The 14,695-nt window shown below is 44.8% G+C and overlaps 1 protein-coding gene across 4 annotated transcripts in view; it reads left to right on the top strand.

The window, feature by feature from the left end:
* The first annotated feature begins 234 nt into the window (after window positions 1–234).
* Window positions 235–14,695, top strand: part of klc1a (kinesin light chain 1a) — a 36,647-nt gene continuing 22,186 nt past the window's right edge. For 2 of the 4 annotated variants that reach the window (XM_035167467.2, XM_035167465.2), the window contains exons 1-6: window positions 236–643; window positions 7,389–7,656; window positions 8,547–8,777; window positions 9,287–9,365; window positions 12,421–12,649; window positions 13,491–13,578. In XM_035167467.2, the coding sequence (XP_035023358.1) occupies window positions 7,390–7,656; window positions 8,547–8,777; window positions 9,287–9,365; window positions 12,421–12,649; window positions 13,491–13,578 (894 nt within the window). In that variant the 5' untranslated portion in view covers window positions 236–643; window position 7,389. Of the gene's footprint in view, window positions 644–7,388; window positions 7,657–8,546; window positions 8,778–9,286; window positions 9,366–12,420; window positions 12,650–13,490; window positions 13,579–14,695 lie in introns of all 4 variants that reach the window. The other 2 variants (XM_035167466.2, XM_035167469.2) reach the window with 2 other exon arrangements.

The raw sequence follows: 14,695 nt of genomic DNA, 5'->3' as shown, positions 1-14,695 counted from the left end.
ACATGTATAAAGTATAAATGAATGTATGTTTAAGTATAAGTAAATACATGTACACAGTATAGAAAAATGGATTTATAACTAGGAAACGAACAGTGAATAGATCAACACTTGTTTAAAGTATAAATATATAAATCTAATATAACACTATAGATGTGGCTGCTCCCGTCGCACCGCAGCGGCCCCTTTAATCCGGGCAGGGGTGACATCATTACCCGGGCGGGGAGGGGGGGGACACCGGCTAACGCCATTTCCACGCAGCGCAGTCAGTCGTCCAGCCGCGGAGCACCGAGCTGTCACCTCCTCAGCGGTTCACCCGGCCCCCATGCGGCCGCTGTCGGGTTCGGTTTGACGGAGGCGTCGCTGCCATGGAGCCGCGGGGGCAGAGGCTGCGGAGGCCACACGTAGCTTCCCGTGTAGCTACGTAGCTAGCCGCTCATCACCAGCGACCGACGCGGAGAAGCGGTCACTGAACGCGGCGCGGACACTTGGCAGATTCCGCTCCGGAGCTCCGGGCTCACATTTCACTCTTCCCGTCGGACGTCGGTAGACGGAGCGGCACCCCCATCGGGGAAACGACTCGATTCACGCGGGGGGGAGAGGCGTTTCGGTCCGGCTACACTGGCAACGGATGTCCTAGAGAACGGTAAGAATGGCTCCGTGTATTTCTTGGAGTGGTCTCATTAGCTAATTAAGCACTCTCACTCCCCGGGAAGCGGTTTCTTCCAGTGTCATTCTGTCAAAATACATTTATTTCACTAATTCCACCATCGAGGCCCCCGGGTTGTACAGAATAATAATAATATTAATAATAATAAACCCCTCCCTGGCTCCGTTCCTCCCGGGTGGTTGGTGTTTACGTTCGCTGCAGGAATTAGACGCCAGTTTGGCTGCTGTCAGTGGAGGGCTAGCCCCGGAGTTAGCACTGGTGCTAGGTGTGTGTGTGACTGGGAAGGACGGGCCAACTGGTTCTTCAGGTTAATCCCTGTGTGCAGCGACACGAGCTGCGGAGGGACGCGTCTAAATCACGGCTGTCAAGGTGGAGGAAGGTGCACCGCGGCGCCGCACACTCCTGGTGATGGACCTGTCATGTGATGGGTCATGTCTCCATGTTGGACGTGCCTTCCATTGATATTCACAGCGGGCCCAGGGCAGTGAAAGCTGCCTGTGTTGGGGAGGGGCAGCCCCGGGGGGGACAGTGGGTCTCAGTGTGGGTCCCACAGCTGGGTTTAAAAACACTGGACGGTCTCGACACTGCAGGACAAGCAGCCAGAGCTCAGCACAACACTGTCCTGCTGTGTCTGCACCTTCCCTGCAGTGTTTAACGTGTAGTCCACCCAGAGGATGTCTCTGCTCCTGACGACCTGCAGGGCCCCTGACGACATGCAGGGCCCCTGGCGATCCTCTGCCCCCCCCCTGGGACAGCTTGTTGTTGCCTGGGATGTCCCCGAGGGTTTGAGTCCTTACTTCTGCTGGGAAATTGTGATTGTTGTCACAGCAGGAGAAGCACCAAACCTAATGCAATCAACAGCTATTTCTGCTATTGATTAAGCTCCCATGTACTTTTTGATTCTTTTATCAAATAGGAAACAGTCCGAACCCCTTCAAGATGCCGTTTACACTCTCATACGACAAAGAAAAGCTGGAATTCTTGATTTACGAGCAGAAAGAGGACTCTTGATTTATCCGTCGAGGTGATTTCCCTGTAATGCATCAGATTGGCTCGGGAAAAAAATGAAAAACAAGTTCCCTGAGTCCAAGATGACGCCTTTTAAAAGGTTTCATCTTTCTGCCCATCCCTAAGAAACCTCAATTCTCTCAGTTCACAATTGCATAAGACACAGAGAAGCAAGAAATCTCCATTATTGGCAATACAAATAATTATGTATCAGTAATTCAGAATTAGTATTTAAACCATCCTGCTATAGTGCTGTGTTTTTGATAGTGAAACCAACATTTTATGTTTATTGTTACGCTCCAGTTTGTGAACATTTATAGGCTTTTCTGAATTTACGTTAAAGCTTGGGTTGGCAATCTTAGAAAAGTAAGAGCAGCCCCTCCCATTGGCCCTCTCGTCAAAGCTACGTCCCCAAAACTTACTGACTGACAGCTGCTGGAAGACGACCTCTCCCTGACTCGCTCGCTACCTTCTGGTTATCGTCTCTGCTTCAGTCGTGTGCGTCTCTCCGGCTGAAGACCTGGATCACGCGCAGTGAGAACACAGGTAGATGCAGGCAGGTCGGTTAGTGACACACAGGTACACCAGCCAATGAATTTGGTCTGAATCAAATGATTGGGTGTGTTTGTTACAGTCCTGCCGGGGGCCACAGACACCAGCTTCGTTCAGGTGAATTTATTATTTATTGATTTCTATTGGGATGTGAAGAGGGTTTGAACAAATAAGCAGAAATCCTGACCCCACGGTGAAATGTGTTCCTCGTGTGCCAGTTAGTTCTTTAATAACCGTCTGAATACTGTGAAATGATGCTGGGATACATGTCTGCTGGAGAGGAACTGAAATACTGTGAACACTGGTGAGGAAATCAGGGGGAACTCATGGATTCTACCATCTTACAATTAGTTAAACCCAGTTCTGCTCATACAGAGTTAAAACCTGAACCTTAACCTGTGTATAGTCACAAGTAAGTTGTGTATTAAAGGCCAGTGTCTGTATGAGAAATGAATCCAGGAGCTTGTGTTGCTGTCTTCAGGGCCGTGCGGGGTGTCGCTGCTGCTGCTGCTCTCTGGAGATCAGAACATCTCAAACAACTGCAGTGACTCAAATGATTAATTCGCCCCAAGGCTCGCTCATGGAAATAAAAAAAATGATTGGAGCCCTCGTCATGTGAGAGCGTAGCAGAAATGAGGCTGCAGCTAATTTTAATGATGACACAGTTTAACACAGCGAACTGCAGCCACCCCCCACAATGTCACACTGTAATATCCCTGTGTTTGAGTTAGAATCTGACGTTTTGATTGTGTTGTTGTTCTCTCACCTCCTCGTCTAATCGATTTATTAAAACACATCACACTTTGTCATTTCCTCTGTTTCCGTCAGGCAGTGACACATCTCGTGACTGCCCTGTGTGTTAACCCTCAATATCTCCACATGATGTGTTCATAATGTCTGGATAGTGGAGGCGACCTGAGGAGCAGGAAAGGATGCAACACGTGGAAGATAAGATTAGCAGCATAAGCTGAAACAGGCAATAAGTTGTATTCAGTATTTCTATCAACAATGGATCACATGACTTCTCCTACATGTGTGAAAGGGGTTTGCTTGTAGTAAAGACAACACAGACTCTGTGGTTCCTCTCATAGAGATGAATATCTTCTTATTGGTATGTTGTGGTCGACAAGGAGGTTATGGTTTCCGCCCTGTGTTTGTTTGATTCTCAGCAGGATTAAGCAAAAACTACTGTACGGGGTTTTTACAAAACTTGGTGGAAGGCTCCAAGAAAGAGCTCATACAATTTCTGAGTGGATCAAATTCAGGAGCCAGATCGAGATATATTTTCCACTAGATAAACAAATAATCAATTATCAACCGTTCAGGAAAAAGTATGACTAATGTTCAGTGGTAACAGGTTTACTTCTGGTTTCCTCTTTCTTTCAAGTGGCCAGAAAACCTAACTTAAAGTATTATTTAATTTAACGTATTTATCCATCAACAATGATGCTCATTGATCTATAGAAAAATAACTAAATGAGCTGGCGTTAACATAAAAGGCTCATTTATCTGCTGGAGGATCTTAGGAGGCGACCTGACAACAAGACGAGGCTCAAACAGTTAGTTTGTTTTCCACGCTGCTCTGTTCCAAAACAACAGCTCAGACTGGGCAGTGAAGTCGTGTCGTGTGTTTTTGTCGTGCTCTTCCTTGTTCTGAGCCACGGTTGACATCTTAGCTGGAGTTAACTGGCCTGCCCAGTCCTTGGAGCTATTTGTACCAGACAAACTGACGTCTCCCTGTGAGCAGCAGTGGTTTCCATTGACAGGATACTGGTAGAACGACTGTTGCGGCAGTTGAATCACGACAATCCAAACAAACGCACGCGTCTGGGAGTGTGTCGCAAGTTCTTTTAAAAACCATCCAGTGTATTTAACGTGCAGTGGCTCAAAGTGTCCACTTTCACTCTCTCTGAATGTGATTATGTCTCACAGCTCCCATCGTCTAATGACTATCAGCCGACACATCGCTGACTAAGATTGTTCTTCACAGTGCTGCTCATCCTGCCACAGGCTCCATCCTCGTGCATTAGCCCAGAGCCGGCACTGAGTCTCTCTGGTCCCAAGCACCCCCATCTATACCCACCACCACATTTGTCTTCAGCCTTCTCATTGCCTTGAACTGTATTCGCTGCCTAAACCTGTTTATGTGAAGGGCTGCAGCGTTTCCCCGGGGCGCGCAGCTTCAAGCCAGCTATTTGCATTTTTTTTAAAAAACCATCAGAACATAGTTTTCTCTGGCTTTTCCCAGTGGTGCTTTGTGCTATGAGACTCATCTGATGCCAGAAATAAAACGTGGTTGAATCAGAAGAGAAAGAAAAGCTTGTGCTGTCACTTTCACTTCTGTATTACACCGCCTGCACCGAGAGTTGTCCGTCTTCCTCTTTGCAGTTCAGTATGTTTTCAGTGGTTAGAAATGTACCTTGCTCTGTGTTGTTGGGGGATAAAGGATTCACTCTGGATTGAAACCCAGCTTCACAGCTTGGTCCTGTCAGGGATCCATTTTTAAATGTGTTGTTTCAGTGTATAACAGCTTTTATATTGATTCTTACGACACGTTACCCCTTTGTGAGCTGTACAACAAGGTCTGTCTCAGTTCTTAATCTCTCTGAATGTGAAGGAAACACTGGTTTTAATTTGCATTACGTGCATTTTATACGGTGGCCTAATTAAGGGAACAACTTCATCAATTTTGACGATACATGCGCTGGAACAAGTCACAACACACCAAATATAGAAACGTGCTGCAAATAGCGAAAACAACAACAGAAATGTTTCCCGGGGCCCCCAACGTGATGAACCTGCTGTAGCTCAGTGCTTTGGGAAGTTTTTGAAGTCTGCTACTCATCAGTGGTGATATGAAGGTTTTTCGTGAATGTAAACATTCTGCAAAATGAAAAAGCCCAAAGTCTGTGATAGAGGGAGCTTCTCTCGCCCACAGAAAACACTGCAGCTCCTGAAACACCTCGTCAGTAGTCGGGCGCATAGATCCGCATCAAGATGCCCCACATTTCCATAATGCACGCCTAGCGGCTCGTCTGGCAATGCCAGCTAACAACAGCCGGCACTCCCTATATGCGCTGGAAGCACCTGACCAATCACAACACAGCTGGTCAGACTAAATGAGTAGTATCCAAAGATATTCTATCAATCCACTATTTAATGAATTAGGTCATTTAAGTGCAGAGTCAGTTTGAGCTTCAGTCCTGCTCACCTGGAGCTGCTGTCTTCCACCTCCTCCTGCACAGCCTCAGCTTCCTGCTCTGCTGTCAGCTGATAGGCTGCGGGCCGGTTGCTGAGTCACATGGAGCGATCAGGTCTGCAGCCCCCCCCCTGTCTGTCTCACATGCTCAGAGCAATCTTCATTCAGCTTCGTTGTTTTTCTTCCTCATAACTTGAAGTGAAATGTGAAATCTGAAGCAGTTCACTTCAGGGGACGCCTGCTGTCTTCACCACAGCAGCTGTGATACTGAGGCGGTCACCGTGACATCGGAGAGAAAACCAATGTTTGTTTCATTTCTCTATTTTTCACCGAGACGAGCAGTTGAACACAACTTCCCTCAGTGTTTCTGTAATTATTCGGCCTGTTTGCAGCTTCAGTGTGCTGCGCTTTCAGCAGAGATTTATTAGGCAGCTCACTACAAGTGCTGCCAAAGCGCTCAGTCATAATCCTCTTAAGTGTGTGTGTGTGTGTGTGTGTGTGTGTGTGTGTGTGTGTGTGTGTGCGTGTGCGTGTGCGTGTGTTACAAAGCAAAGTCAGGTTGGATGTGAAGAAAACCACGAGGAGTGTGATGCACAGAATATGACATATAGTCTTTTGCTAACATGTGCATATTAATATAATAACACCTGTGTTCTTCCCTAATCACCAGGGCTAACTCAAGATCTGATTATGTGCCTTGACTGCATTATGACAGCACTAAGGAGCTGATGATTATGGGAGATATTACAACCATGAATGTGTGTGTAACGCCCGGGTGGGAATGTTGCCTGGGAGGGAATCTCCAGTTGATAAACTTTTGGAGCTGGTACAGTCGACGGTGAAGCCATTGTCCGAAAAACACATTAAGGAAAAGCAATAGAACTTATATCGTCGGGGGCTGTAGCCAATCTCAGCTCATTGATTCTCCATCATATGATGTCATATTATAAGTGATGTCATGAAGCAGTCAGAAAATGACGTCATGCACAGTTCAACAGAGCGTTTTCCAGGCTTCTTTGTATCTTACAGGACTACGGACATGACTTCCAGCTTATATAGATCGATAAGTAATTTATGGTCACATGGTAGAACGATGTCACCGTGAAGTCCACAAATGACGTCATATAGTGTGGTAATGTATATTAGAAACACAAACTGCATCTTGTTTGGATAAATCCATCATCATCAGGGTTTAAATGGGACGTTAGCATCGCCTCATTGGGGTATGAACACAGCGTGCACAGCGTATTCATCGCCCCTCTGATGCTTTTCATTTCTGTTTGAACTCAGCGTCTGATCTGGAGTTGAACCGTCAGCAGGAAGCAGATCTAATTTCTGCGGATTGGTTCAAATTTTTCATCACAGCTGAAACTAAGTCCTGGTTTTTCTTTAAGCATCTTAAGTGATGACTCCTCAGTTTTTTTAATAGCACCTCAAACTGCATTTTACAAATACACAACCTGTCTTTATCTTGGCTTTTTCTGCTCTCACGCGCTGTTCTGAGCTTTTCACGTAGAGCAGGTGGTTCAGTCAGTTCCTTACTCAAAGGCACCTTGAGTTGTAGTAGAAGGAAAACAGAGCATTTAGTATCAGAGGTACCAGGAAGTGTCACAAACACATGGTCTAACCTTTCGTTTAAATGTTTCTCACTGGCAGGGCTGTAAAAAGCTGTTTGCAGGTCAGAAGATTTCAACTGGGAGTGAAACATCTGAAGCGTGTGTGTTTTTTTGCCCATTAATGATTTCTCTACGTTACTCAATGTGTCACATGTGAACCCTAGTCTGCTGTTCCCTGAAGGGACCTGGACGCCCTGTGTGACCCTTTTATAGCTGCTACAGTAACAGACGTTACCAGTTACATGCATTTCATTCAGTTCTGTGAGGAATAAACTGAACCTTTAAGCCACGATAAAATAATGTGACATATAATGAATGTGCTCATCATTTTCTTCTCCTGCTCCAGGATGCGTGAGGACATGTCCACCATGGTGTGCGTGAAGGAGGAGGAGGACCCTGGGGAGAAGCTGTCCCAGGAGGAGATCATCTCCCGGACCAAGCAGGTGATCCAGGGGCTGGAGGCGCTGAAGCAGGAGCACCACTCCATCCTCGACGGCCTGCTGGGCACGCTGCGCTGCCTGAAGCAGGATGAGGAGGGCGTCCTGGTGGAGGAGAAGTCCCACATGATCCGCAAGTCCATGGAGATGCTGGAGCTTGGGCTGAGTGAAGCACAGGTGTGTGTCTATATGATCCCAGACATCTCAAACAATAGAGAATCATTATCAACTGAAATGTTCGAAGCTATGTAGCCTCAGCAGAATATGTCACCATTAAAAAAAAAAAAAAAAAGCAAATCAAAGCATACACACAGATTCCAATGCTGAGATGTTGATTTCATCTCAGAAGTTTATACATCGAATTAGCGTTGTCTGTTTCTCTTTATCATTTTAAATACATACGAAAGTGAATTTCTGTCGCCATCTTAGCTCCAGTGTTTCCTAAATACAATTCCCCCTTCAGAAATGCAACGTTTGTTGAAAGTGTTGAAACACCGTTCCTGTGAGTCACTGATGAGTCACTCTCTTCAGCCCTGATCTCTCACTCTGATTTCCACCTGCAGTCATGTTGAAGCACAGAGTGATTCATATTTTTCTGCATAATTCTCCAACTGCATAATTCTCTTATGTGTCAAACTCTCCAGACAAACTCTCGCCCTCCAGCCTCTAACCTGAGACCTATATGCTTTCATGAGGAGGATTAGTTAGTGTACACACATGCTGGGGGGGTGTACTCTCCCACGCAGTTTTACTTTCCTTCTTTACACATAACACTTCCACTGATTCTGTCATTATATCTATTTGTGTTAGGACGTTGAACTCTGTTGTTCCTTGTATTAAAACTACTGTCAACAATGTATTGTCCTACAGGCATCACATACTCTGGTGTTATGATACTTACAAATGAATATAATCTTTGGAATTAAAGTTTATCCAAAAAGCATCATTCTGTTTAACCAACAGACTGTAAATGTGAATGGATGACGAATATCCATTTGTGGAGTTGATCCAACATCCAAACTGTGTGAACTGTTTAAAGAAACTCGCTCCTCCTCCTCCTCGTCCAGGTGATGATGGCGTTGTCGAGCCACCTGAGCTCGGTGGAGTCGGAGAAGCAGAAGCTGCGAGCTCAGGTCCGCCGGCTCTGCCAGGAGAACCAGTGGCTGAGGGACGAGCTGGCCGGGACGCAGCAGAAGCTGCAGAAGAGCGAGCAGAGCGTGGCCCAGCTGGAGGAGGAGAAGAAGCACCTGGAGTTCATGAACCAGCTGAAGAAGTACGACGAGGACCTGTCCCCAACTGTGAGTCCAGAATGTGTCTCCATGGTCTCGTGTTTAAGATGCATGCATTTCCAAGTTAACACCTTCGTCATCCTGAGATATTTATATTATTATATCTTAGGTCGCGTGTTAGAAACATCATCAACTTAAGTATCATAATGAGCTCAGCATTATTTTGTATTGTAGCTCCTATTTCTTTCAAAGACACTGATTCCGGCTATTTGGATTTTTTTTTCTAGTCACTTTCCTAAACGTCTTTTATCAGCAGCAGAGACAAATACACACGGTCAATATAAAGTGTTTTAAGTGCTTGTAAATGTATTTTCAAAGATCCAGAGGACAGAAGGAGTGACTCAGCAAATACTTGAAATGTTCTTTTGTGGTTTTAGAAAACAGTCCGAACATTACCCCTCTGTCTCTGTCCTCCTTCTCTCTCTCACTCCTTCTCTCTCTCACTCCTTCTCTCTCTCACTCCTCTCTCTCACTCCTTCTCTCTCTCACTCCTTCTCTCTCTCACTCGCTCCCCTCAGGAGGAGAAAGACTCTGACTCCAGCAAAGAGACTCTGGATGATCTCTTCCCTGACGACCACGACGACCAACCCCCGGGCAGTGAGTGTTACGTCTTCTTCTCTCCGCTCTGAGGGAGTCGTGAGCAGTTTCAAATGAAAACATCAAATATACCTCCTGGTGCTGGGATGTAGATTTAATAGCACTGGTCTCGTTAAACCTCTGGAAACAAATGGTTTTGTCATGTTTCTATATTTGGATCAATATGTTTATTTAGCTAAATTTAAAGATTAAACATTTCAGTATTTTTTAAATTTATAACAATTTCAGGACTTTTATCATTCATTATGGTTCACTGAATTACATAACATTTTATCTTAGGTTGTATTGAGTTTAGAGAAATTAAGCTTTTTAACAAATAAGCAAAAATACAGATGTAAACACTGGCAAACATCGCAGAGTTCAAATGGTTAAAACCTAGATTACACCGAGAAGTTGTTAATGTTTCTGTTCTATAGATAGAATCCTTTGGGAATCGAACTACTGTATTTGTACCCCCCCGCCTCACTGTTTGATGGGGTGATCTTTCATAACTCAGTAGTCCAGACAGTAAAGCTGTGCTGGCTGTAAAGGTCCATTTGTCAGGACCTGCTTCAGCCTGGATGGAGGCCAGATGGAGAAAATACCCTCTCAGCCACACTGGTGTTATTTACTTCCAGGATTTCTACACTGATTTACCTTCTGCGTGGCTCTAGTCTGGCGAAATAATGTTTGACTTCAGAGGTGTTGTTATGATCTGATTAGATTTGGCTTTGAATTTCGATAAGCTTGAAGCACACAGTGGTGATTAGCTTCACCCAGTTTGTCTTTATGAAACCAGTCCAAGTCCAGATGCTCCGGCGCAAGAGCCACAGCGTCTACTGGTCTGTTTGAAACATCTGAATTGAAAGAAATGTACCGTGACCGTGAGTTTGTTTTCGGGATGAATGAGAGAGTGACTAAGAAGTTTCTGGTCACAACAAAAAGGAAAACAATTTGTCCTCCAACTTGGCACCGGCAGCGCTGCTTAAACCCTTTTTGTACCAAGGTGATTTCCATCTGGCTCCCAGCACCAGTTTGTCGGCCAGTTTTAAACTGGCAGCAGACCTGGAGCCGGACTCCAGGCCTCTGAACAGTAAATAGATAAATAAGATTAAAAGAATTAAAAATAAAATAAGGGATTACTAGTACAAGCAAATAAACAGAAATACTAATCTTCAAGTTAATCAAAGACAGAACTGCATGACAGAGCAAACAGAGGCACACATGTTATCACTGTTCTCTATTTTCCTTGTGTGTATTGATAGGTTATTTATTTCTCCTCTGTCATAGAGTTACACATCACACACACACACTGCAGTTTTATTGTGAATCAATCCAACACACACTGTCCTGCTGCCCCACATACTCAGCAGAGCATCAAATATGCAGTAATCTGCCACTGAAAACCACCTCCAGCACTATTTCTTCCCATTTATGTTCCTAAAAAATTTAGATGATGAATTTATGACATCTTGCAGCTAAAGACAGACGCTGTGAATAACAGAAATACAGAATTTCTCTCGCTGTATCTTTTCGAGAGGGATAAAGATCTGTCCGTGTCAGATATGCAGCACATTCCTCCTCAGGCGGAATTAAATTCCACAATTTTTTTAGCTGTAAAGGCGGTTTTGTCGTCTGCGTGTTTCTGTTCTTGTGAAAACAGACTTTATTTTTTTGTATGTGTAAATGCCAGGATGTGGTCGGCGGTATTTCCTCTTTCTTACAGTGTTTCGTGGGAGTAATCTCAGGGTGTGATCCACACTTCTGTGTTTTTGGCCCAAATTTTGATTTCAGGTTGTAGAGCAAAGGAAGCTCTGATGTTTTATCATTAGTCACATGCTGAGAATGAAAGATGTCAAACTCAATGAGATTTAATAAGGAAAGAGAGATGGGATGTGTTGAGGATCTGCTGGTGCACGGAGCAGGAAAACATTAATACACTGCTACGCTGTGGAGAAAGGTGGATGAACACTGCAGGAGAAGAGATGTGTTTCTCCTCATCTCCTCTTCAGGCTGCCTGGAAAGCTTCTGAGGCTTTGGTATATTATGTTAGCAGTGAGAAGGTAATGGTGCAAGGAGGACGATAATGATGATGAGAGCTCTTTCTGGATTTAAACTGACCTCAGGCTTATTCGCAGTGGTTTTTTCTGTACAAATATTTCCATTTCAGCATTTTTTATCTAACTCTACGATGCCCAGCGAGGTGCTGGATGTACTTGTAACCTGTTATGTTAATGAAATGAACACGTTCCATAAACGCTGCAGGTTTATAATAAGGGACTGAACCTGAACACCTGGTATCACTTGGTGTGTCGGACTCTTTACTGTGGTCAGTGTGATTGCTGCCGTGGGGCGGCTCCCTCTTTAAACACCACTCGCTCTCCTTCGCAGTAAATATAGAGGTGCCTGCCTTTAATAAGACACTCAATCGGGGGGGGGGGTTTCCTGACCTCTCACATGCACACACACACCACACTCACACAGAATCAGACCTACAGACATGAGGTATGTTCTGAGAGAGATTCCTGTCGTGTCCTCCTGACCCCGGCAACGTTCCACACAGAAACCATGTTCTGTGCACTGCAGCAGAATGAGGACATTGTTTGTGTGTGAATAATCTGTTATTTGGGGCACACGTTAACAGCCTGATGTTTGTTTGTAGCAGCTCAGCAGCGAGCACACATCCACATGGGAAGAAAACAAAATTAGAATTCACTTGATCTGAATTTTTTATTGGATCTGCAGTAAGTTGCACACATTCATAGATATCAGTCCCCTAAACATGCAGGATTATCAAGATCCCAGGAATTATTATCTGAGGAATCAACTAAAATGTTAAAAGAAAACAACTCATAATGTTTGAGAAGGTAAAATATAATTCCCGGATCCCCCCCCCTGATCTGAATCGACAGTAATGTGTCAAGCTGCACTCCTCTCCACAATTTCATGGAAATCGGTTCAGTAGTTTTTGTATAATCCTGCTAACTATATAACACAGACTTAGTATTACATCATTAAACAGAGAATTGTTCAGTTTATGTTTGAATCTCAATGTTCTGTGTCATTGTGTCTCCAGTCCAGCCGGCTCATGGCAGTGCCGCGGCGGCGGCTGCCCAGCAGGGAGGCTATGAGATCCCGGCCCGTCTGAGGACGCTCCACAACCTGGTGATCCAGTACGCCTCCCAGGGCCGGTACGAGGTGGCTGTGCCGCTTTGCAAACAGGCCCTGGAGGACCTGGAGAAAACCTCTGGACACGACCACCCAGATGTTGCCACCATGCTCAATATCCTCGCCCTCGTCTACAGGTTAGTCGAGGAAGTGCAGTACGTTTGTTAGACTCTACAACTTTAAACCTTTATAATAGAGTAACTGTAAAGTTCATTAGCTAAAAACTTAGGCCGCACTGTTCACGGCTTCACTAGTTTGTAAATCCTCAGAGTCCTCGACCACTTTGACTATTTTTACAAGCCTGGAGTTGAAACTTCTCAGTGCACGGTGAGACAGTGTTGGTCGGTGTCAGTGTGTGGTGGATATCAATGAAAGGAATGTTAATAACCTTGTTGCTTCACGGCACAGCTTGAATCCTTCAGCTCCGACAACAATCTGGCTTCTTCTGAGCCAAACATGCAGTAATGGACACAACACGTAGTCTCTTTGTCACTCTCACAAAGGCCCTGGAGGCCGTTTGTACACACCTTTAAAACGCCGTGTGACTGGCCTCCCAGAGAGAGCTGGATGCCTTTCTACGTCAGGAGGGGAACACGGCAAACACAACCCAAGATTTACAGAACAGTGACAGAACGGGTCGAGTGTTAATTTCCCAGGCAAAGAGGCGAAGGACAAAAGAATGACACAAGAATTCTCCAGGGTCGTTGCCATGTTCCTTTTTCTCCCTCTTCCACAAATCTTATCCGTTGAATAGTGAGCCCGGGCTTTTGATTTGGTTTCCCTGCAGGAACGATGGACTAGCTCGACTTGTCGTCAGCAGACTGTCGCTCTGACTGTGGGAACCTGCGCAAAACTATTTCGACCGTGTCACCTGAAAATAATGGGCTATTAGTGGAAAATGTCGTCATAGTTTGAAGTGTCCTCTCTTCGTGTGTCAGTCTGTGCATCTGACTCTGCTGGTTTGTGTCTGTTCCTCAGGGATCAGAACAAATACAAGGAGGCAGCCAACCTGCTGAATGATGCTCTGGCCATTAGAGAGAAGACGCTCGGCAGAGACCATCCTGCGGTGAGTGCATCTTCCTCTTCATCACACCAACGTCATTCCGTTGACATTTTTATGCCATCACAACTTTATCTGAATCATAGATGTATCACTTTGTTCTTAAGGTGATGTTGCCCTTGGTGGAAGAAATGTAGAAATGCATAAAAGCTCAAAAATCGATTTAAACCTAGCATCACACAAGTCATATTTTAACTAGTGAATCCATCAGTACAACAACATTAAATTAATAATTCAACATTTTAAAGGAATCCTGCTTATTTGCTGAATTGTTTAAGGAAAGCTAAGCTAATTAGTCAGTTAGCCTAGCTTAGCATAAAGAGTGTAAATGGTGGGGAGATTGCTCGCCGGGCTCGACCATAAGGCAACGACATCCATTAGAGGCCCAGTGTTTAGGATTTAGTGGGAATTCAGAACATAGAAAACAAGATAAAAACGACAAAAATATATGTAATAATAGATAAATAAACATTCTGATAAATAGCTCTAAATATACAATCAAATGCTAATAGGATTGGAGTTTGAATGCTTTTCCAAACCCAGCTGATGTATGTCTCCTAGACTGTGATGATCAGAGTGAACACAGAGGATTTCACAAATATTTAACCCAGATCCATGAACCTGTGTCCGTCAGTAAACACACAGCAGGTCGACTAACTGTGTTAACCCCAGCAGGCTTCTGTCTCCACTGTCTGGACCGACATCCCACTGCACTTTGTCAAGCTGAGGTTAGCCCTCCACATTCCTCCCCTCCCACCTCCCTCCTTCACCCTCTCACACCGTCACCAGGCCCCGATCCGGCTCTTCCACAAGGGAGTTGATTCTGATTTGTCACTCAGAAGGAATCACATTTCAATTCACCGTCCACAGACTTGTTTTCTTTCTCTGTTTCTCTTTGAATCCACTTCAATCTTTTCAATCTTCTCAGTCTCCTCTACTGTCCTTTGTCTTCACGTTAAGTTTTTAAAGCCGGTTCTGAATGTGAACTGGAATGCTACGGGCGCTTTGTCGTCTTCATCATCTGATCTGTAAGTTTGAGTCTGGGATGAAACACTAGATTGTTAGACTTTTAGATTGTGCAGGGAAAAGCAGCAATGCATTAGATTCTACACCCCTCCTCCAT

Source organism: Hippoglossus stenolepis, chromosome 10, assembly GCF_022539355.2.
Source record: "Hippoglossus stenolepis isolate QCI-W04-F060 chromosome 10, HSTE1.2, whole genome shotgun sequence".
Lineage (NCBI taxonomy): Eukaryota > Metazoa > Chordata > Actinopteri > Pleuronectiformes > Pleuronectidae > Hippoglossus > Hippoglossus stenolepis.
This window is presented reverse-complemented; position numbering and strand designations above follow the sequence as displayed.